This window comes from Misgurnus anguillicaudatus, chromosome 3 (genome assembly GCF_027580225.2).
Source record: "Misgurnus anguillicaudatus chromosome 3, ASM2758022v2, whole genome shotgun sequence".
In the NCBI taxonomy this organism is placed as follows: domain Eukaryota; kingdom Metazoa; phylum Chordata; class Actinopteri; order Cypriniformes; family Cobitidae; genus Misgurnus; species Misgurnus anguillicaudatus.
In genome coordinates, this window is record NC_073339.2 from 37,465,103 (window position 1) to 37,490,167 (window position 25,065).

General features: G+C 36.4%; 1 protein-coding gene across 10 annotated transcripts in view; it reads right to left on the reverse strand.

Annotated features, from left to right (window-relative positions):
• The window catches only part of ank2a (ankyrin 2a, neuronal), a 93,934-nt gene that overhangs the window by 38,127 nt on the left and 30,742 nt on the right, over nucleotides 1-25,065 (reverse strand). For 7 of the 10 annotated variants that reach the window (XM_073866123.1, XM_073866135.1, XM_073866125.1 and 4 more), the window contains exons 2-20: nucleotides 21,543-21,644; nucleotides 16,286-16,384; nucleotides 15,655-15,753; nucleotides 15,471-15,569; nucleotides 14,430-14,615; nucleotides 12,161-12,184; nucleotides 10,972-11,070; nucleotides 8,421-8,520; nucleotides 8,007-8,104; nucleotides 6,250-6,447; nucleotides 6,060-6,158; nucleotides 4,682-4,784; nucleotides 4,373-4,467; nucleotides 2,699-2,896; nucleotides 2,257-2,355; nucleotides 2,065-2,163; nucleotides 1,781-1,978; nucleotides 1,583-1,681; nucleotides 1,396-1,494 (exon numbers count right to left, since the gene is read on the reverse strand). In XM_073866123.1, the coding sequence (XP_073722224.1) occupies nucleotides 1,396-1,494; nucleotides 1,583-1,681; nucleotides 1,781-1,978; nucleotides 2,065-2,163; nucleotides 2,257-2,355; nucleotides 2,699-2,896; nucleotides 4,373-4,467; nucleotides 4,682-4,784; nucleotides 6,060-6,158; nucleotides 6,250-6,447; nucleotides 8,007-8,104; nucleotides 8,421-8,520; nucleotides 10,972-11,070; nucleotides 12,161-12,184; nucleotides 14,430-14,615; nucleotides 15,471-15,569; nucleotides 15,655-15,753; nucleotides 16,286-16,384; nucleotides 21,543-21,644 (2,193 nt within the window). The remainder of the gene's footprint in view (nucleotides 1-1,395; nucleotides 1,495-1,582; nucleotides 1,682-1,780; nucleotides 1,979-2,064; nucleotides 2,164-2,256; nucleotides 2,356-2,698; nucleotides 2,897-4,372; nucleotides 4,468-4,681; nucleotides 4,785-6,059; nucleotides 6,159-6,249; nucleotides 6,448-8,006; nucleotides 8,105-8,420; nucleotides 8,521-10,971; nucleotides 11,071-12,160; nucleotides 12,185-14,429; nucleotides 14,616-15,470; nucleotides 15,570-15,654; nucleotides 15,754-16,285; nucleotides 16,385-21,542; nucleotides 21,645-25,065) is intronic. The other 3 variants (XM_073866127.1, XM_073866129.1, XM_073866134.1) reach the window with 1 other exon arrangement.

Here is a 25,065-nt window from a genome sequence, read left to right on the forward strand (position 1 = left end):
TGACCAAAAAAGACAAATGACATATAATTTGTGATTGTTACAGTAAATGATAAAAACTAAGCTTAATATACAATTCATTAAACGTTAATTTATAACAAGAAAAACACAGAAATTAATGATTTTATAGACACTACGCATTATTATTTAGCACAGAAATACCTGCTTGCTTACTTTGACTTTGATCATCTCTATTCACTTAAGGTACAGAAACACCTAATAATTTTTATATTATTTATTTCAGGAATCTCTTTTCTATCATTTGAAAGTGGACACTGACTTAATATTAAATCACAAGAAAGACAGTCGTAAATATAGGTGCGGTACAGATATTTTTTGTGTGTCATCACCGAAATTTTAAGAAACGGCTTACCTGTTTTGTAGTTTAACTTTTGCCAAAATAACCACCCTGTTTTAAATAAATTTTAAAACTTATACCCGTCGAAAAACATCCGTTTTTTATGTTTAGTTTGATGAACTCCTAAATATGAGACGCAGAGGTACCTAGCATGTTCGGCTAAATTGCATGCGCCAGCATCATGGCCAGAACGCAACAGCGCAACATCGATGCAATCCAAAATGTACAGACTTAACTTAGATCAGAATTCATGTTTATAATAAATAAAACATTTTAATAAAATAAGGTCAGAAGTAACAAGGTGCAGAACATTTGTGCAAAATGCCTGAAGTGCACTGGAAACAAAACACAAGCCAAATAGTTAAATCAGATAACCCAGATTTATAATTAAAATAAAATAAAGAAATTATTAAAATAACGAAAGTATAACCAGAATTGCCAGCTTTGTCTTTTAAATGTAGAAACAAAGAGGCAATGGTTTATTAACATAGAAACCTCTGGACGTGTCACAGGAGTTGTTGGAGTTGTTTATAAATGCATTTCAAAAATATTTATTGAAAAGTTGTTGGAGTTGTTTGTAAACGCATTTCAAAAATATTTATTGAAAACTACTTCTTCACATATTATTTGCATATATGTGGTATATTAATATATTGGGAGAAAGCTGTTATATGTGAAATCAGATAATGTGCACCCATATATGGCCAAAATTTTATGATCCTCATTTCATAACACATATGAGACGATTCGACTGTGAGATTGATAGTCAAAACAGGCTTCTTCTATCGATGCATCGAATCTTCAACTATTCGGGGTCACCCCAAGTAATATACATAAATGTTTCTGTATTTATATATACATAATAATATCACAAAGTTCACACACATTTATTATGCAAACAACTTTTATTTTGTCTGCGATTAATCGTGATTAATCGTTTGACAGGCCTAATGTAAAGTTATTAGAATTTTCAAATTATGTGCTTTTAAATAATTGGGTTATAGCACAAAGATTAAATAATAATGAAATAGATATATTACCTTCGTTTTCCCATTGACATTAGCACCGTTTTGCAAAAGGAAGTTCACCATTTTGACATTTCCATAGTGACAAGCCACAATGAGAGGTGTGTAGCCCAGCTGAAAGAAACAAGCAGTATTCAATTCAACTTAAGTACAATACAGAGCACATGTTTTTTTTCCTCTCTAAATGGTTCTTTAAGCTTACTTTAGTCTGCTGGTCTACGTTTGCCTCATGCTTGACTAGTATTTCTGCCACCTGGACCCTGTCCTCCTGTGCAGCTAGATGAAGTGGAGTAAGACCACTCTGAAAACAAAAACATTAATAACCTTTAGTGTATTTGGAATACACTTTAATCCGAAGCCTTTACCCGATATACAGTGTTTCTCTACGTATGATGCATACCTTAGTGGCAGCACTGACATGTGCACCTCTCTCCAGCAGCAGGGATGCCATCTCTGTGTGGCCCTCCTGAGATGCCAGGTGTAAAGGACTCACACCCTGCTTGGTCAATGCGTTGGTCTCTGCTCCATACTGCAGCAGGGCAGTGGCGATCTGAGTCTGGTTCTTCTTGGCCGCAATGTGGAGTGGTGTATAGCCATTCTGCAAAGAGATAGAGATTTAGCAAAAATAGATTTGGTATGGAATAAAGGTTCTATCTAAACTATTCCTTTAAATAAGATTGGCACCTTGGCAGTAGCATGGGGTGAGGCTCCTTTGTCTAACAGCAGCATCGCCACCTGCTGGTTATCATAGTGAGCGGCTACATGCAAAGGTGTGAGACCATACTGTCGAGCCGACGAAAGAAAATAAATGTCAATAGTGAATACTTATATGTAAACTTAAGAAAACCAAAGCACTGGATATTTTTGTTTTTTCACCTTTCCAGGATCATCCAGTACTGCTCTGCGTTGTAGGAGGAGTTTTGCCACATCCAGGCTTCCATACTTAGCAGCAACATGTAGGGGAGTGAACCCTTTCTATTTGAGGGAACATACATTTTTAGTATTGCATGAAATTATAGTGGACATAATTGAGTGCACTCATTCAACCCCACAATGCACTGCAAATGAACTCATTCACTAAGGCTCGCGCCGAATGAATTCTCACATCTCGGCGTAAAATGACGCCCACAGTTCTTCTAGAGAGCTCAAGTGTCTGAATTCACTCACGCAAGTGAACTATATAAGTAGTCAACTAATGTAGGGAATAGTGAATGAGGGTATATAGGGGGTCTAGGAGGGTATAGGTCTAACTGTGTTGAAGAAATATTCTTATGTGTGTAACTTTAAATAAATGTGTTTATTTCAGATGCAGTCTGACCTTTGTGGCAAGAGAGTGAGATGCTCCAGCCTCCAGCAGCACCGCGGCTGTCTCCAGCTGCCCTTCGCGGGCAGCGATGTGAAGAGGTGTGTATCCATTAGTGGTGGAGGCATCAGGGTGTGCCATGTGTTGCAGTAGCAATTGCACAATCTCTGTTTGGCCCAGACGCGACGCGATGTGTAGAGGGGTCTGGTCCTCCTGGAGGAAGGAGAACACATACAGAAAAGTAAGACACAGAAAACACTTTGATGTTATACTAATACATTTACTGAATTTATATAGGGATTCTCATTAATATCTGTGTTTCAGGGTCAGAAATGAACCAGGGCTCAGGAAAAATAACACAAACAAAACAATTACATTAGAAAGCTATATAATCTGTCATAATGACTTTTGAATACAATGTAAATTAGATATTTGGTCCCGTAACAACCATAATTCTTTAAATTGAGAATTATGTTAAATAAAAGGATTAGTCCACTTTTTATAAAAAAAAATCCAGATAATTTACTCACCACCATGTCATCCAAAATGTTGATGTCTTTCTTTGTTCCGTCGAGAAGAAATTATGTTTTTTTAGTAAAACATTCCAGGATTTTTCTCATTTTAATGGACTTTAATGGACCCCAATACTTAACAGTTTTAATGCAGTTTAATATTGCAGTTTTAAAGGACTCTAAACGATCCCAAAAGAGGCATAAGGGTCTTATCTAGCGAAACGATGGTCATTTTTGGCAAGAAAAATAAAAAATATGCACGTTTAAACCACAACTTCTCATCTTCCTCCTTACGTAATACGTCACGTAATGCAAAACTACGCCCCAGTGTTTACAAGTGTGGAGAAAGAGGACCATTCTGACGTTGTTGTATGTCAAATGATACCAATTAATGTCTTCATGTCAGTTTATTGTTTAAAATGGTCCACAAATGTGCGTTTCATATATGCAACACGTGACCTTTCTACGTCATTACGCAATTACGTGAAGTCGCGCTGGCTCGTCACACAGCCGGAGGAACACGAGAAGTTGTGGTTTAAAAGTGCATTTTTTTTCTCTTGCCAAAAATGACAATCGTTTCGCTAGATAAGACCCTTATGCCTTGTTTGAAATCGTTTAGATTCCTTTAAAACTGCAATTTTAAACTGCATTAAAACTGTTAAGTATTAAGTGTTGGGGTCCATTAAAGTCCATTAAAATGAGAAAAATCCCGGAATGTTTTCCTCAAAAAACACAATTTCTTCTTGACTGAACAAAGAAAGACATCAACATTTTGGATGACAAGGTGGTGAGTAAATTATCTGAATTTTTTTAAGAAAATGGACTAATCCTTTAATTGATTCAGCAAAATTATTTGATGGACAGCCAAGCTTTTTTAAATATAGATGTTTTTTATATGGCTGTGGATTTAATTATGTGACGTGGTGTTAATGAGGTATTCAGTCATTCAGTTTGATTGGAAATTGATGATTCTTCACTGTGATTGATCATGTTATCATTTTAAATATAATGGAGTTTGAATAGTATGTTTATGCCTGATGAAGATCATGCGATCGAATACATTTTATATGGTTTTGCAAGCAGATAGTGTGCAAATATTTCCCTAATACATACATTTCTGACCCTGGAATGTGTTGTTTATATTTTGTGTTGTTTATTATGTTTAATGTTAACTGACTCTGGCCATGGCATCCACTAGAGCGCCGTTTCTCAGCAAGCATCGCACCACCTCCATCTGTCCTGCCCTTGCAGCCATGTGCAACGCCGTCTCTCCACGCTTGAGGACACACACACAACAATCAGAACTACAGGTGTAAAAATTTTATATAATATACAACTTTTTATAAGCTCTCAAAAACAAAAATTACTATGATTTTCTTAAGTTAAAAGAATTCATTTTTTTTTTGCTAGCAAGGTGTTAAGAGAGGAAACCCAGATTTGTATTATCACAACTTATAAGTTCATAATGATAATGATGTACAGTACTCACGAATATTACAGATATCAGGTGAGGCTCCATTCTGTAGCAACAGGAGGACAATATTGAGGTGTCCCATAAATGCCGCAACATGAATTGGGGTCAGACCAGACTAAAAAAAAGAGTAATGCAAGAGCTTCAATAATGACATGAGCAGGTTGCAGTTGAGTCAGCAGAACAACAAGAGAAAGTCCTCAATGTGTTTTAAATAAAAGTGAGTCTAAACTTGGTGTAGGCTTGCCATAAAAAACTCATTCAAACTCTAAATAATTCTTGGTTAAGTTAAATTAATGGTTCAGTAATATATAGACAACCACAACCGATGGGTTTAAATCAGGGTTGTTTCAACCCATGGTTGGGTAAAATTTTAAGTGTACTATTAAAACTCTACTAAGTCATATGCTGTGTCCTAATTCAGATACTATCTATCCAAAAGAGTAGAAAATATTAGAATAATATCCAAATTACATTGTGATGGACAACGAAAGGGTGTCCAAATAATACAATTGAGGAGCTCAAATGCAAAATGCGATAAACGGCACCTCTGTCAAAAATTAGATAATGATAAGTGGGTCCTCCCCTTTTAAAAGTGCAAAATGATGTCACAAATATTGTTTATCCGTATTAGAGGTTTTGAATGTCTTTATGCATAGCAGACTGGTATACCAAATACCAAAAATCTTAAATGCATGTATTGTTTATTTCACTTATGAGTCAAATCATTCTGTTGATAATTGCTAAAATTATAAAAATGATTACATTAATATTAAAATTAGACTTACACAATTAAAATAAAAAGACTGTTGTATGTCCCAAAACTTTGCACTTTCTTTTCTTAATATTTGCCAGTCCAACCCAAATTTTTTGGTGATTGTTGCGGGCAAAAATCCCTGATCTTGCGAAAAATGCGATGGAATATGCGGGATATTTATGCAATTTTATGCGATGAAATTGCAGGAACTTGCAAAAATTGTGGGAACTTGCAAAAACTGTTTGCAGCTTTTGTAGCTTTTCAATGATGTTCACATAAACACGCCACTTCATAACGTTCCCATGGCTGCGCTTGTGTGAAGTAAATGCAACATTTTTTAACTTTCTGCTAAGATATATATGATTTTTCCTACGAAAATGCGGGGATTATGAAATCATGCAAGCCTCGCATATTCGCATATTTTGCGCACGGAAATCTGCAATTTATGCTGCAAAAGTGTGGCGTATTTTAAAAAAATGCGGCCCTTGCATAAATATGCAGACTTTGGCTGATTATGCGTTGAATCATGCGATCGCATAATCGTGTTTTTTCTGGAGGGACTGACATGTACATTCAACTTCTCTATCAGTTTCCCATCAGTTATCATTGCACAGACTACTACAAATACACTCCTACCTCAGTGATAGCTTGAATTGATGCACCATATTTAACCAGCAGTTCCATGACTTTCACTCTGTTCTTTTTGCAGGCAATATGTAGTGGAGTGAAGCCATTCTGATAATAAAAAATAAAACAGTCAGACTGATCAACTGACATACACATATTTAATTACTAGGCCTCAATTATAAAAAATAAATAAAAATACCAGCGCTCTGGCATTAGGGTTAGCTTTCTTATCCAGCAGTAATTTGGTGACTCTGTAGTGTCCACAGTGGGCAGCAACATGGAGGGCGGTCAGGTAGTCCAGTGTGACATCATCAACCGGTGCTTTGTGTTGCAGGAGGTGTTTAACACACTCGACGTGATCACCCTGGGCGGACATGTGCAGTGGGGACAACCCGTTCTTGTGTGCGAATGCGTTTTGAGAGAAACAAACACAGATCAACACATACAAAGATTAAAAAGCATTTTATTTACTATATATATTAGGATAACCATATAAAATCTGCAGTGGTTTAAACACAATTAAAATCAGCAGGGATTATATTTTTACCAACTACAGTAAGAAAGAGCGGGGTAAGTTGTCACACTTTTAACATTTACTGAGCACATCAGAATGGTATAAATCTCATACCAAATGAAAGAAGGAAGTCTTGGACACATATGTTGTATTCATTGCATTTTCTTATCTTATCTCATTACGGAGTTATAGAATAATGAATAGAGAATGTTCACTTGAGACAATTGCTCCATTGGCGGGTAAGTTGTCACTAGATTATCCAAAAAGAACACAATTTAATTGTGATTACTGATTTTAATTTTTAAATTCAAACCAGAACTGAAAATATTAACCCTGGGTTATCTTCGTTCTAAACCCTGCTTTTAACCCTAGGTTAAGGATCGTTTCACACTTGTAATTTAGAAGCGGGGTTATTCCTGAAATTAAAATTATCAAAAGACACATTATTGTCTCATCTACTTTGTGCAAAATAATAGTTTTTAACATTCATACCTGGGTCAATGATGTGACGTTAATTATTTTGTGTCCTTATGGTTCAATTAAAAGTAAAAGGGTTAAAATTTCAAAATAAATGTTCAGATTACTTGCATACATTCTCTTTTTTGAGGACCAAGACTAAAATTTCTGGTTTTATCTCATATTTGTGGAATATTTGGGGATAATTGCAAAAATTTCAATGTGGTGTAACCGGTGTGTGTCAATTGTGTAACTAGTATTTTTTTTATTAAAACATAAATACATTCATTCAAAAAGGTGGAATAAAATATAATCATCTAGTTTAGTGTAATATGTTTTTTTACATACATTTTTACATCATTTGTCAAAGATTATTTAGAAAACAGAGCTGTTTTCAGCATATGTCAGGACAAATATTACAAAAACGCATTAAAATTTACATTTAGAAATAACTAATAAAATGATATTTTAAAATTATTTATTTTTTGATTACACTTACCATGAAGGTGGATAAAATATTTAATATTTCTCATTCATTGGCGCAATTGGCGGTTACACCATTTGACATTTTCAGGTCCATTCAGTCTTAACCTTCATAAAAATTGTGCAAATGTATTTTTTATTGCATAAAAATAACATAAATACACTATGTGCATTGAAATAAACCTGTTGCGTGCTTTTAAAACAAGGTTTTTAAAAAGATTTTTGAATTTCTCATCTTGCCAAACCGTTTTAGTCACTGACCCACCTAATAAAGTTGTATTGCATAAAATTTAAAGTGCATATTTTTTATTTTATAAATACAGAATTGTGCTAAAGTCAGATTAGAGTGATCTTGACCACGCATGTGTGAACACGAAGTTTACTATAAAAGAAGTCGTCACACAAAGTGGCTATTTGATACAACTTATCCAAGTGACAACTAACCATGCTCTCCTCTACATGTCCCAAAAATCATACCAAGGTATTTTAATCATGCACAGTACCTTTGTCCTGGCCAGTATAGGAGCTCCTCTCTCCAGCAGTATCTCAACAGCCAGGTCATGTCCACTCCTGGCTGCACAATGCAGAGGTGTCAATCCATCTCTGTTTATCCAACACAAGAGGCAAATACTGACAAAACTGCATATCACAAAACACACCACATACACTTTATACATAACTAGTGAAAAAAACGCATATTTTACAGTTAACAGTCGATATTAGTATTTATGTTTTATAAAAAGTGTGAAAATCTGTCATATAAATCACCAAATGTACATATTAAATATGTCTTATTAGCTTTAGCTTCTCTGCTACAGAAATGAGTTCCTTCTCTTGCCCTATGTGAACTGAAATTGAGGCACTAGGCGGTGTGTGATACACACTTGTTTAATAGTAGATAAACTAAAAAATACTCACTCTGGTTTTGGCATCAATCTGAGCAGTCCTATCCAGCAGCAGGGCAATCATATTGTTATTTCCCCGTTTGGAGGCCACATGGAGAGGGGTTATGCCATTCTAAACAAAACAAAAAAGAGTACATTTTGTAACCATGAACAAATACAATATTTTGAAATCAGAGACTGAAAAACAGTTTATACAAATAGTTTAAACTACAACCACTATCTGCTAAAATAACAGAAAAGTAAAATGTCCAAAAAATGAACTGCGGATAGTCATTTGCTTTGAGTAAAAGACAACATATTTAAACATAAACAGATTCAATGTACTTGGTGTTAGCTGCAAAGGCAATTCTATCATCAACTTTTTATACTCATGCTCATAGTTCTTAATTTTTTTTACTATTGGATTGTTTTAGTGTTACACCATCGCCAATACACCAATGACAAATATCAAAGATTGCATAATATTAGTACCTCAAAGATACATATTGGTACCAAATGTATGTACATATCTATACCTAAATTGTATTTAAAGGAACAGTATGTAGGATTGTGGCCAAAACTGGTATTGCAATCACAAAACTTGTGGCTAAAACTGGTACTGCAATCACACAACTGGTGGCCAATACCCAAAATGACAATATAAACATCTGTTGAGGGCTGCAACTCCACTTTTTAAATGACAATATCCTGGCCAGACCACTGTTGTCAGTGATATAAGTATTTGAAATAAAAATTATTTCTTAATGTCTAGTGACATATAAGGGCCATTTTATGATTAATTGATATAAATTTCTTACATACTGTTCCTTTAATTGTGATGTGCCCTTTTTAAAGTGTACTGTCCCTGTAACAGCGTGGGACAATTTTTTGACCATATTTTTTGATATATGATGTATACAAAACGTAACATTTCTGTTTAAAGGTGCACTGTGTAACTTTTAAAAAGATCTCTATAATCTTCATAACTATATTATGGGTGCAAAAAGACTTACAAAATGAACTGTATTGTTTTTATTTTCCTTAGAATGAGACGTTTTTATCTACATACACTGTCGGACCCCTTACATGGAAGTCGCCATTTTGCACCGCCATATTTCTACAGTGGCCCTAAACGGACAAACTGCTCTATAAAGCGTTTTGTCATTACGTTGACTTAAACGACATCATGTTTATCTTGCGGTGGCTACCGTAGTTTCTCTATGCGTTCCGAAAGGGAGGGGTGAGTTATGGACTTAGCCATTGCTTACAATTAATAGTCTCACCACTAGAGGCCACTAAACGCTAAAAATCTTCACAGTGGACCTTTAAACTGTACTTGTAATGTACAAATGTTACAGTATGTATACTATTTACCCTATTGGAATAAGTGCATTTAAATTCATAGTGCTGTTTGTGCGTGCTTCAAAATTTATATTACCCACATTCGCTTGCACCACGAGCATGAAAATACAGTAGGTTATGTACTATTCAATGAATAGGGGATGTAACTAAAGCACAATTTTGAAAAATAATTAAAGGTGACATAGAATGAGTGAACAGAGTATTTATCCTTGTTCTGTGATGTGACATGTAGACAAACATTTTTTTGTTTGGGTCTGTAATGCCTTAGAAGCTTCCTAAAAACCTCTCTCAGATAGCTCTATTGGGGTGGGGGATTTTAAACAAGTAGTTTTGCACCTATTTGGCTCCCCCTACTGGCTTAACTTGCAATCTCATTACTGATTGGCTGACTTTGCTGCCACTCAAAAAATGTAGCCAATTATTTTAAAGTGGATGGGCAGTTAGATGCCTGTGATGTCATTAGCATCAGTTTTTCAGATTGGGCTGTTTTCTGGCTGACATTTCTAAAAGAGTCATTTCTATGAGACTGAGATGTTTAGCATGTCTAGCACTTTTTGTATGTATGTGAATGTGGGTAGACTACCATTATTCAACAAAGACAAGGTAAGAATGGTTTTTCATTCTCTGTCCCCTTTAATTAATTTACTTATAATTTTATTTTTTAAAGGAAAACACCACCGTTTATTAATATTTGACTATGTTCTTACCTCAACTTAGACAAATTAATACAAACCTATCTTTTTTCAATGCGTGCACTTTGTACAGCGCGTCATGAATGTGTTAGCACTTAGCCTAGCCCCATTCATTCCTTGAATCATCCCTTCTAAAATCATCCCTGTTTGGATCCTAAGGAATGAATGGGGCTAGGCTAAATGCTAACACATTCACAACGCGCTGTGCAAAGATGAAGTGCATGCATTGAAAAAAGATAGGTATGTATTAATTTGTCTAAGCTGAGGTAAGAACATAGTCAAATATAAAAAAACTGTGGTGTTTTCCTTTAATAATTTTTAAAAAAATTTAACTTCTCTTTCGCGTTTAAAATGAGTTCAAATTTAACAAGAGGTGACCCAGCTGACGTTGATCTTACTGTCACATGTTAAAAACAGAAAGAGAAAAGGAAAAAGTGTTCTGAAGCACAGAACAGATAAAGAAAGAAGTAATGTTATTATACTACTACTAGTCGATTTATAAAGGTGATTGTAGTAGCAGGTGATCGTACCCTGGCTGTGAAATCGACAGCAGCCCCTCTGTTAAGCAGCAGAGTCGCTACATTTACATTGCCATAGTGAGCAGCAATGTGCAGCGGAGTGAAGCCACTCTGTTACAGAACAATAAGGGAAAAAAGAGAAAGAATAAAGTGAAGGACAGAACAAGAAAAGGAGACAACGAGAATAAAGGGAAGTGTAAACATTTGACAACTGATTTAAGACTCGTCTTCTGTGATCTACCATGCAGCATTCCCATGATTCATCACATTTGTGCAAAAACTAAAGGAAAGAATGGAAAAGTATATCAATGGATTCTCAGCTGCTACTGTACAGATGGATCCAACCACAGCATGCACTATAGCGAGAAAGAAAGACATTGATAAAATAGAAGAAAAGAAAAAGAGTGCGTTCGTAATCAAATAATTCATATATGAACACAATCCCGGTGCCATATGTGGTTTTGAGAAAGATGAGAAGTTACAATAAAGAAAGATGAAAAAACAAAACTCTGAAACTGATCTGAAAATTCATCAGCAACTACTCACTACATGATGAACGTATAGAAAGGGGTTTTACATAGATAGGTGTCTGTCTTACTGAGTTTGTTTAATGATGAAATTTTTTCCTTACCTTTCCATTCTGACAGACATGGTGCAATTTAAAAAACAGAATTAACAAAAAAGTGCAGCACAATGTTGACTTCTACACAGATGGTATGATTGACAACACTAGTAAGTATAAGTAAGCATGCATTGCTACAAATTTCTGTAAATCTTGTTAGTAAAATTGGGTAAATAAACTCTTAACTTCTGCTCAAAATGTCAATGAAAATAAAAATAGCATAAAAATATTTAATGATCAACTGCAATCTGCCGTAATAAGGAAAAGCTGTCGAAGAAGCAAGATGTTCCTGCTAAAACAAAGACAATGTATCATGCACTACATCAGTGTTTCTCAACCGGGGGGCCGTGGCCTCGACAAATTTCCAGTGGACCTCGAGGTGAATGATTAAAAATAAGACAAAACAAGCATAAAAATATACATCTACATTGTCTCTATTATATTTTTACTTTTTTGTGAAAAGGGGGGCCTTCAATATTGCTGTGGGCAATAGGTGGGCCTTAAAGTGAAAAAGGTTGAGAACCACCGAACTACATCATTTGAAAGGAAAATGACTTTTTTCTTTCATGCATTTAATACCTCTGTAGTCCTGTTGACCATCATCTGAAGGTGTCACACATAGGAGGAGGAAGAAAATATGGCACAACATTTTTATCTTAGAGCAATTAAAATATAAGCAAGGGATGGAAAAAGTCAAGCAAGTGGTTTAAAAAGTGAATTCACCCAAAAAAGACATTTATGGCATCCACTAAATTAAGTTGCCCTCTACCTTAGATCCTAAATATCACACAACATGTAGGCCTACAGCACAGACTTATGTTCTAAGACAGAAGAACTAAAGATATATGGTGCCATTGAATTAAAACTTTTATTTTAAACACGCAATATTGGAAATGTGCATATCTAAAAATGTGCATATCTTAAAATGTTATTATTTTGTGCTTCACAGATTATATAACAAAATTTTCCTTTTTGGATGAACTATATCTTTAACTCTTTCCCCGCCACTGACGAGTTATCTTGTCAATTAATAGAAAACATTTGCATTAAAAAAAATGCATTCCTGATTAATTTTTATGTTAATCTTCAATACCGTGATTATCCACTAGATGACGCATTTACTCAGTTTATGAAAAAACTGAAGCCAAAACTTTATTTAATAATTTTAAACTATGTGTATGTTTTGATAATCAATATGAATGGGATTTCTTACAAAATTCCTTTACAAAAATGTAATTATTTAATAGCTTTTTGCTAAATCATTTGTATTTTTAAAGAAAAATACCCATATTTAATAGTTTGTAAGCAGAGAAAAAAATACTGATTATGTTTGTTTGTTTATTGTTTGTTTGAAAGCAGAGGGTCTGTTCTTTCATTTGAAATATTTGCATATTTATATAATTTTACAAGAAAATTTTCCTGGAAGGCATTTTGTGAAACTTTTGTGAAAATCACAAAAAATGCTGATGGGAAACTTTTCAAAAAATGGCTGGCGAGGAATGAGTTAATATAACTGCCAAGAGGCATTATTTTAAAATGCCTAATGTGAGATTGCATAAAATTATACAGATTTATCATCAAATAAATTATTCTGTATGTACATTCCCAATTCCTTAAAGGAATAGTCTACTCATTTTCAATATTAAAATATGTTATTACCTTAACTAAGAATTGTTGATACATCCCTCTATCATCTGTGTGCGTGCACGTAAGCGCTGGAGCGCGCTGCGACGCTTCGATAGCATTTAGCTTAGCCCCATTCATTCAATGGTACCATTTAGAGATAAAGTTAGAAGTGACCAAACACATCAACGTTTTTCCTATTTAAGACGAGTAGTTATACGAGCAAGTTTGGTGGTACAAAATAAAACGTAGCGCTTTTCTAAGCGGATTTAAAAGAGGAGCTATGTTTTGTGGCGTGGTGGCACTTTTGGGAGTACTTCGACTCGCCTGAAAAGTCCGCTCCCCTTCTCCCTCTCATAATGGGAGAGGGAGGGTGTTACTGCGCCGAGTCGAGGTGCTCCCAAAGGTGCTGTTGCGCCATAAAATATAGCTCCTCTTTTAAATCGCTTAGAAAAGCGATACGTTTTATTTTGTACCACCAAACTTGCTCGTATAACTACTCGTCTTAAATAGGAAAAACGTTGATGTTTGGTCACTTCTAACTTTATCTCTAAATGGTACCATTGAATGAATGGGGCTAAGCTAAATGCTATTGAAGCGTCGCAGCGCACTCCAGCGCTTACGTGCACGCACACAGATGATAGAGGGATGTATCAACAATTCTTAGTTAAGGTAATAACATATTTTAATATTGAAAATGAGTAGACTATTCTTTTAAAAAAACATTGTGGTCTAAATAACACGTCTTAAAATTACAAAAATACCATTTTGCATTTAATTAAATGTATGAGATAGTTCACCCAAAAATAAAAATTCTGTCATAATTTACTCACTCTCATATTGTTACAAACCTGTATGAATTTCTTTGTTCTGATGACCACAAAGCAAGTTATTTTGAGGAACCCCATTGACATCCATTGCAGAAAAAACAATACTATAGAATGGGGCTCATGATCAGTTTGGTTTCAAACATTCCTCAAAATATCTTCTTTTGTGGTTATCGAAACAAAGAAAATTATACAGGTTCGAAACAACATTAAAGTAAGTAAATAATGACAGAGTTTACATTTTTGGGTGAACCATTTCTTTAACAAAGCATTCTAGTCTTTTTCTCTGATAATAATTGCGGTGACGAATACAGGCACAAGGGGGAGCTGTGGTACAGACTTTAAGCATAACTTATTGATGTTATTGACAGAAAAATCCCATATCCTTGCTCTCTCACCTTGGACTGGACATCAGCATTATGGTCGTTCTGGAGCAGCAAAGCAGCAGACTTTGTGTCATCTTTACGGGCAGCGATGTGAAGGGCAGGCAGGCGGACTTTGCCTTTGGTGTCATGTTCCAGAAGAAGAGAGACCACCTGATTGTGACCCTGCTGCAGAGCAATGGCCAGAGGAGTGAAACCATCCTAAAATCAGAAAGAATTTATATGAGCACATATAGACGAGCTTCATATAAACAACAAGCTCACTGGAAAGAAAATGCATTGCAGCGCATATCAACTTATAAAGATTTATGGAACATGATAGCTGGTTCACCCTCCATAACTTGCCTAACAAAGCTTTGCCAGGCTAATAGGCAGGCTAAGTATGTTAAAAGTTCTTTAGTATGTAAAGCACTGTCAATCAACAGCTTAAAAATGCCACATTTTGTCTCAAAGAGATATAAGCCATATCAATGAAGCGTGCATCACTAGAGCAGACTTTTAATGCAGGGCTTTGAGAAGAAAGACGACAAAGAGCCGCAGCAGTAAAATTGTGAGGGAGACAGACTTAACTGTGCAGTAATATTAAAGCAACACTATGTAGTTTCTATGTAAAAATGACTTGCAGCTCCCCCATGTGGTTGAAAAGCGCAACAGTGCCTGGTATCAGACACTCTTCTAGTGGTAGTGGCTCTACCCAGGTAGTGGCTCTACCCTCCACCGCCACTTTCAGAGTGTGCTTGTATCAGCTAGGAGGCTGCTCAGGTTGCAGCAACAGTACAATTTGTCCAGTTAAAAGTTGTTCTATCACTGAAATAATTTTAGAGACATTATTTAAAGGTAAAAAAACTACATAGTGTTGCTTTAAAAATTGAGGATGCAAGCATTGTGATGCTTTGTATACTATTGTGTTCTTTAGTATTAACTATAATTAGGAATTAGGAACCCAAATACTGTAGTATACTTATATTTACTATATTATGCTATGGTAAGTATCTTTTATTTTTGGCAGAACAGACGCACAATAGAGATCAACAGCACAGATATGTGATGACAAACCTCTGTGGCCGTGCTCTGGTTGCCACCATTTTCCAGAAGGTATCGCACAACCTCCAAGTGATTCTCTTGAGCAGCCATGTAAAGTGGAGTGAAGCCATTCTGAATGAACAAACATACCGGATTCATATTAAAACATGGAAATATTGAAACATTTACTATTAGACCAGTTTATTTGGTATTAGACCTGCGATTGGGCGTTAACATCGGCTGCTCGTTTCACCAACAGTTTTGCAACTTGCTTCTGTCCAGCCAGACAGGCGATGTGCAAAGCAGTGTTTCCTTTCTGAAAGAGCCAGTCAAAGCAGAGACATATTGGTTACATCAAAAAAAGAAAAAAGAAAAGACGGCTGTGCACCTTGAAACATGCCAAAGCAAGAGACAGATGGACAAAATACACCCATACTGTAGTCAAAAAGTTTCCCTTTCTACCCTTTAACTGCCCGGGACACTGACCTGATTCACTCATTGGTTGCATTGTAAAAAAAAAATAGAAGTATCTTGTTCTTAAATATCACATAAAAAACTATCACGTTTCTTACTAAAATAAACTCAACGCAAAGCGTTCAAATGTCATCTTTGGATATACAGTATCAGATGCTTAATGCAGTAGTTTGCTGGTCATGTGTGTTATGTGTCTCTTTCTGTTTCACCATGTGCATCAGATGACAGGAGTGGCCAAAATCACTCCTGTAGTACTTATCATACCATAGTGTTGGATGACTGGCATTCCTCTCTTAGACTAACTCTGTCCCACCAACTGGTGCCACATGCCCCTCCCTCAAAACATTTTGTAAGTGTTTATGTGTATTAAGCACCTTGGTTGCAGAATCCACAGCCGCACCCCTGTCCAGAAGTTCCTCTACCAGCTCCACATGGCCCTCTTTTGCTGCTAGATGAAGAGCATTGAGTCCATTCTTCATGCAGAGGGAGACATAATCAATATCATTAACATCAGTGCACGTTTGCATAAATCCTCTTATTAGTGAATTATAACCCATAGTTATAATGGCAAAATCAGCTTAAATGTCTGAGATATTCTTGTTTCTAATGACTAATAGGCTACTGTATGCGTCAATATGATATTTTACAGAGGAAGTCCTATACAGTTGGGCTTTTCATAATGGAGTGACCTTGTGTCTGTATGATTACAGTGCCTAAAATGGGAGATATTATGAAATAGTGTGCACATTAACTGAGATTGTATTAAAGGTATACAGTGTGATAAATATCTTCAAGTGACAATACTAAAAAAGTTACTAAAAGTAGATTTTAGATATAAGTGTGCACTTTTTTCACTTAAGATGTACAGTATTTTTGTCAATTATGGGTAAATAGAATAACAAATTATTATGAGCTGGACTCATCCATGGAGCGCACACCGTCAGAAATATTTTTGTCAAAAAGTGGTACTTAGCTGTTACCGGGGCAGTACCCTTTCAAAAAGTACATTGGTACCAAATGTATACTCATCTATATCTAAATAGTACATATTAGGAATTTTTAAAGGGCACATATTATGCCCATTTTAACAAGATGTAATTTAGGTGTCAGGTGTGCCTCGAATGTGTCTGTGAAGTTTCAGCTTAAAATACCCAACAGATATTTTTATAGCGTGTCCAAAATGCCCATATTGGAGTGGGAGCAAAAAAGCGCTGTGTATCTTTTAATTGTGTGTATCTTTAAATGCAAATGAGCTTCAGCTCCTCACTCCCTTCCCAACAGACAGTGAGAGATTTTGGTTAAAAATAGATCTGATTCCTGTGAATACAGTCTCAGACAATAGTATATTTAGTGCTAACAAACACATTTAGAAAAGCTTTTGGGTAAAATTAACCAGTCAGTCAGGGGCCGTGGACAGGGCTTTATCAGTGTGATGTCACATTAACAAGAGAAACAAAACAGCATGTCTAATGAGACTGCTTTGGTTTAATGGGGATTAAAATAGAAGGAAAGGGTGTTTTTTTATTGTAGGCAACACACGTTTATGTCCAAACACCTTGTAAAAGTAGATTTTGCATAATTTGTGCCCTTTAAAGGTACTGCCCCAATGACAGCTTCTGCCATTTTGGACCATTTTTTCTGACAGTGTACTGTGGTTTAATGTGTTGAAGCCACATCTGCTGGGCCAAATCTCTAATGTTTCTAATCTTAAATCCTTTATCAGAAATCTACTCTAATGTTTCTAATCTTAAATCCTTTATCAGAAATCTACTGTACATAAGCATTGGATACACGTTAGATATAAGCAAAGCATGATCTAACATAAAAAAACAATGGTAATAAATGGTAATAAAGTTGTGTTTGTTAAAGGGAACATTTCAAAAAACCTTTTTTAAGATGTAAAATAAATCATTGGTGTCCCTAGAGTAGGTATGTGAAGTTTTAGCTCAAAATACCATATAGATAATTTATTATAACATGTTAAAATTGCCACTTTGTATGTATGTAGCAACAATTTGGGGTTTTTGGGTGTGTCCTTTTAAATGCAAATGAGCTGATCTCTGCACTAAATGGCAGTGCCGTGGTTGGATAGTGCAGATTAAGGGGCGGTATTATCCCCTTCTGACATCACAATGAGAGCCAAATTTCAATGACTTATTTTTTCACATGCTTGCAGAGAATGGTTTACCAAAACTAAGATCTTTTTCACATTTTCTAGGTTGACAGAAGCACCGGAGACTCAATTATAGCACTTAAACATGGAAAAGTCAGATTTTCATGATATGTCCTCTTTAACATTAAAGGGGGGGTTTAATGGTATTTCAAGCATTCTGACTTATTAACACAGTTATAGAGTTGTTTCCTCATGCTAAACGTAGGCAAAGTGTCAAAACCGCAGTTGGGCGTGTTTCAGAGTATTTCTGTGCCGAATGCACTTCGCCAGGGTTCGTACAAGTTTCGGCTAGTTTTTTCGATTACAGTTCTAACTGACGTTTCAGGGGTTTTCGATACGTATCACTTCTTTATATGGGCTTCCGCCGGAAAACTTCCCCCGGAAAACCCCGCCCAGCCGTCAGTCAGCGGGAGACGCTAGAGCTTGCTAACAGCTTATCACGCCACTCAGCTTTGTTTAATTTCAAAAGTCAACAATGGCACAACAAGAAGTGTGTTTTTGGATGTAAGGAGAAGACATCCAGCCTTATGGAAACAATGGATATACTTTATTATCCGGATTAGCAGCGGAGTTTTGCGTGTGTGTTTGATGCTGTGGATTTTCAGAACCGGGTCATGACGAGTTACACATGGTAAGTAAGACTTCTGTCTTATGTTGGAAATAAGCGCGTGTATATTATATAAATGACACGAACATGTAGTGAATCATAAGTTAAAACAGTGTTGTATAGTGTTGCATGACTCGTACTCGCTCCTCCTGCGGTAGTAACTCCTCCTTCTTCATTTTTTCGTACGTTATCGGAAAGATTCGGTAAAGCTAATCTTTCTTTTATAAATCTGATTAAACTAAAGACTCTTCAGAGATATAAAGGATGTCATACTACTCTATAGGTACTCCAGATTAACATCAGAAATGCAGAAACAGCGTGTGTTACGTGAGCTTTAACATTAAGTAAAGTAACAATAAGCAATATAGGTTTTCATCATTTATTAATGTTTAAAAATGTGTTAGTAAATGTTGAAATTAACATGAACTAAGACTAAATGCTGTAGAAGTATTGCTCAGTTGTAGTCCATGCTAATGCATCAACTAATGTTAACAAAGTGTTACTAAAACAATTCAATTATTCATTTACCCATATCTCAGAAGTTACTTATTTTACTAAAAATATAACAGGGGATTCTGTATTTAATATCTTTTGTTTAAGCTGTAAATGAGCATTTCCCCTTGTTTAAACATCACAATCTGTCATAATAATTTAGTAATGAACCCTATTGTCTGTCTGATGGGGAAATCGTGACACAGTGAATGCTGTGCAGCTGCAGCCGGTCACACACATCAGCTTGAGCAGAGAAAATTAATGGGACAAACTCTAATCTCATTTATTTGGATTATGAAAGCTGGAGGAGGTTTTTTTGCATCAGGCGAGAGGGATTCTAGCAAAAGGGCGGAAAGAGGCAACAGATAAAATGTGCAGATTAGATTTCAATATCACTTAGAGAGGATCACAACAGCAGGTTTTCAGAGAGAACAGCATATAGACAGAGAGAGAGAGAGAGAGAGAGAGAGAGAGAGAGAGAGAGAGAGAGAGAGAGAGAGAGAGAGAGAGAGAGAGAGAGAGAGTCACCGTTGTACTGGCAGACCCCTTTACTGGTGACTCCTGATGACATCATATTGGATAACGTTACAGTAAAAGCTATTATACATCAGAACAAGGTCAAACTTAACCTATTACATAATTATACGTAATCCTTTCAATAAATAGTTTAGGTTTTTACCATAGACTGTAAAAAAGATGAATTTAGTGTCCGTGACGTCGCCTATAGGTTTCTGAAGATAATCTTAGTACTGTTAGCAGAATGTATTTTGTCTGCCGTGCATTTCACTGCAATATACAGTATATGGCATAATCAATGCATTTTAATGGTAAGTTGGTAAGTGTAACGGAGGCCAGCTATTGTGTAAAATCAGTGCAGTGCATAAAATATCACTTTGCAATCTTAGGTACTGTTTTTTGTGACAGACACTAAAGGCTGTGGCTTTAAACCTCCTTGTTGGATCAATCACTGGTACCTGCTGGGAGTGCGTTCGGTTAGGCCTGGTTACATCAGGACAAGGTATGGATAAAATTAGCAGTGTTGTGTGTATGAAGGAGTGTTTGACTATGCAGAAGTTACAGAAGGTCGAGGTGTGAACAGCTGTTGGAGACAAACAAGCGAACTGCTTTGAAATGGAAAGAATTCCTGCACAGTGCAGGGTGAGGATGTCAAGAAAGCAATAAAGATTTTTTTTAATGAATCAGAGGTAAATAAATCTCTCTTTGGCATAATAAGAATGTTGTTGTCTGGTTAAAACAAAAAAATAAATAAATTCTCCTAATCTTAATTCTTCTTCTTACAAGAATTGAGTCCAAAAATGTCTAAAGTGAGCATACTTTAGATCAGTGGTTCCCAAACTTTTTCAGCGTGCGGCCCCCCCTTGTGTACGGAGCATTCCTTCGCGGCCCCCCAAAGAAAATTTGTGACAAAAAACTGTTCTAAAACACAACATTTTAATTAAAAATCATTAAATTGTACAAAAAGTAGTGCTTTTGGTTAGTAGCCTTATTTTTTTAGGTTTAATTACACAGAATTCATGATAAATTAATGTATTTCATAAAATGTCATAAAACTGGGGCCCCCCTAGCATCATCTCGCGGCCCCCAGTTTGAAAACCACTGCTTTAGATAAAATGCAGTTGATGCAGAACGTCTCTTGAAGTGAAAAACAAAATGCGTCCATGTCTGTGAAATCCAGACTAGTCTCATAATCTATTTATGAGATGCTTAGGAGCATAAAAGTTTGATTTAAATCATTGATTTCAGTTTTTGACATGGCCTTACTCAGTCAATATTACAGATATCAAGGTTATATTTTTTCCAGAATGTTCTGTACATGAAGAGTTTCGTTGCAAATTATTGTTTTGGTTGTGCATTCCAATTAATATCAATTCAACTGCAGTTGGTTTGTTTTGATTTAAACCTTCATAACTTAAAAAATACAGCTAAGTAGCACTATAAAACAAAATAATAACATGATAACATAATAATAAACATGTTTTGACAAAAATGTTAAAAACAGATTTGTCTCGTTTTGCAATTAAACTTTTTACATTATGTAAAATAAATGGTTTTCACAGGCAGGGTCACAATTTGGGGTCACTCGCTGCTTTGAAAACAGTGGCCTTAATTCAGCATAGCCCATCAGAGGCTAATAAGAGCCTGCACAGTTTAAAATTATACAACCGATCTAAACAATGTAGAAAACAGCAACCTGATGGATGTCCACAGTAAATGACAGAAGAGAGCAACTGTAAACATAAATTAGGTTTTTTTAGGAATAATCTATACAGTAATTCACACACAGCTTACAGTATTTCACTTTATTATGATTTTGTCAAAATATTGCATGTGAAGTTACCTGGTTGCAGGTGGAAATATCCTGTCCGCCCTTAAGGAACTCCAGAACCTTTTCGATGTTACCTGCCCGGGCTGCTCTCAGGAAGCTGGTGTTACTGTCCGACTACAAAAATAAAAACAGGAACAATTAGAAAACAACAAACATTTTTGTTCTGGTTGATATGTACAGTTATATAACTGTGGTGTAATACAGAAGTACCACAGCCAGGTCCACACATAAATGTGCTCAAAAGGTTTGTCACAGCGATGGCACAGAAATTCTTTCATACCATTTTATAACCTAAAGAAGTTTTTTGGAAACAGAAAGGCTCTTGGATGTTAAAGGGGTGGTTCAATGGTATTTCATGCATTCTGGCTTATTAAAGGAATATTCCATTTTCTTAAAAGAAAAATCCAGATAATTTACTCACCACCATGTCATCCAAAATGTTGATGTCTTTCTTTGTTCAGTCAAGAAGAAATTATGTTTTTTGAGGAAAACATTGCAGGATTTTTCTCATTTTAATGGACTTTAATGGACACCAACACTTAACACTTAACTCAACATGTAGCAGTTTTTTTCAACAGAGTTTCAAAGGACTATAACTTTTTGTCTAGGTCCGGTCCAGCGCGACCTAACGTAAATGCGTAGTGACTTAGGGAGGTCACGTGTTACATATATAAAACGCAAATTTGCGGACCATTGTAAACAATAAACTGACACAAAGACATTAATTAGTATCAGTTGACATACAACAACGTAGAAACGGTTCTCTTTCAACACACTTGTAAACACTGGAGCGGAGTTTCGCGTTCGTCCTCTGGGGCCCCTTTTGACGTCATGACGTATTGCGTGGGGTCACGATGGCGCATCACGACCGGATCTGGCCGAGAAGTTGTGGTTTAAAAGTGCATATTTTTCTTGTCAGAAGTTACGGTGGTTTCGCTGGGTGGGACCCTTGTGCCTCGTTTGGGATTGTTTAGAGTCCTTTGAAACTCCGTTGAAAAAAACTGTTAAGTGTTAAGCATTAAATGTTGGGCTCTATTGAAGTCCATTATTAATTGAGAAAAATCCTGCAATGTTTTCCTCAAAAAACAAAATTTCTTCTCGACTGAACAAAGAAAGACATCAACATTTTGGATGACATGGTGGTGAGTAAATTATCTGGACTTTTCTTTTTAAAAAAATTGAATATTCCTTTAACACAACTATACAGTTGTTTTCTCATGCTAAATGTAGGCAAAGTGTCAAAAAAGCATTTGGCCGCGTTACAGAGTATTTCCGAATGTTTCGGAACACGTTTCTAAATTTTTTTCGATCACGAGTCCAGTTGACGTTTCAGGGGTTTCTAGACGTATCACTTCTTTTTATGGGCACTTCCCCCGGAAAACCCCGCCCACCCGCCAATCAGCGGGAGACGCTAGAACTTACAAACATCACATCACGCGACAGCTTTGTTTAATTTCAAAACTCAACAATGGTATGAAAGAAGAAGTGTGTTTTTGGATGTAAGGAGAAGAAAGCCAGCCTTATGGAAACGCAAGTTTTGCGTGTGTGATTGATGCGCTGGATTTCATTGAAAAGTCCCAACGGGTCATGAGTTGCAAGCGGCAAGTAAGACTTCTGTTTCAATTCAATTCAATTCAATTCAATTTTATTTATATAGCGCTTTTCACAATACTCAATTGTTTCAAAGCAGCTTTACATTAATAGAAGCAGTAAAAGCACAGAAAAATTACAGATAGCACAACATAATACACAATAGCATAAGTTGTCAAATTTGCTGAGGCTATGACTCGACATTATGAACGAGCGTATTACTAATGTAACGTCTAGGAGAAGAAGCTAAATTAAGCCCAAGCAGGCTACCTCCCCGGGGTAAAAAACCCCCTAGGAGAAAAAAAACAAAAACCCCGGGTTGTTGAGCCGAGGAAAAAAAAATAAAAAGTCCTAGGAGGGAAAAACCCTTGGGAGATATATATGTATATAAACACATATAGACGGATAAGGAGATTAAGCGGGGATTAAGCGGGGTTTAAGCGGGTTCTGCCGGTGGTCGTTGGTCAGGCATCAGCTGGGCATCACAGTGATGGACGACCAGTAGATCAGAGGTGAGTCGACTTTCACATCTACCGGAACTGGGTCTGTTTGTCCCATTGTCCTCAGGGTCGAGGACAGGACAGGGAGAGAAAAACAAAATCATATTAGAGTAGGGGCCGTTCACATGTAATGCAAGTGTCACACAGTGATGTGGTTTAAACAGCTTAGTTTCAGACAGACTAACTATTGCTGCATAATTATATTATCCACAGTTGAGGATTTTGCATATTGGGGGCCCACTGCGACGGTATATATGGTAACTAAGGGTCACCTTCTGATTTTTAAGAGAAAGAGAAAATGAAACCTGTCGACCCGTTTGACTAAGGCCTGTAACCCCACTGTCGTCGTTAATGCAGGTTCAGTGGCAAACGGGTCTATATTGCATGCTATTTACAAGATCACGAGAAAACGCCAACATCGCAACCTGACCATACGTGCCAACCCGTTTGACTAAGGCTGGAAGCCCCACTGTCGTCGTTAATGCAGGTTCAGTGGCAAACGGGTCTGTATGGCATACTATTCACAAGACACAAAAAAGCGCCAAAATCGCAACCCGACCATACGTGCCAACCCGTTTGACTAAGGCTGGAAGCCCCACTGTCGTCGTTAATGCAGGTTCAGTGGCAAACGGGTCTGTATGGCATAGTATTCGCAATATAAAGAAAGCGCCAAAAGCCCAACCCAACCGTACGTGCCAACCCGTTTGACTAAGGCCGGATGCCCCACTGTCGTCGTTAATGCAGGTTCAGTGGCAAACGGGTTTGTATGGCATACTATTCACAAGAACACGAAAGTTCCAAAATCGCAATCCGACTATACGTTAAGATAAGGTTTTTATTTATTTATTTGGTTGGTCTGTTTTATGACCGCGAGTGCTTTGTTCGGTACAAATAACTATTTCGAGTTAAGTACTTTTACTAGACAAATTATGCGAATGCTTTGTTGAAGAGAAAAGTTTTAAGTCTAGATTTAAAATTATCGACTGTGTCTGATTCTCGGACATCGGTTGGTAAATCATTCCAGAGCTTAGGGGCTAAGTAGGAAAATGACCTTCCACTTTTAGACACTTTTGATAGTCTAGGGATAATCAAGAGACCAGAATTTTGTGACCGTAGTGTGCGTGATGGATTGTATTCTGATAGTAATTCTCTAAGGTATGAGGGTGCTAGGCCATTTAAAGCTTTGTAGGTGAGTAGTGATATTTTAAATTGTATGCGATATTTAACTGGTAGCCAGTTTAAAGATGCCAGAATTGGGCTTATGTGGTCGTACTTTTTAGATCGAGTAAGTACCCTTGCGGAAGCGTTTTGAACTAGCTGAAGCTTGTTTACTTGATTTGCATGGCATCCCCCGAGTAGCGAGTTACAATAGTCTATTCTAGAGGTCATAAAAGCATGGATAAGCTTCTCTGCGTCAGATGTAGACAGTATATGGCGTATTTTCG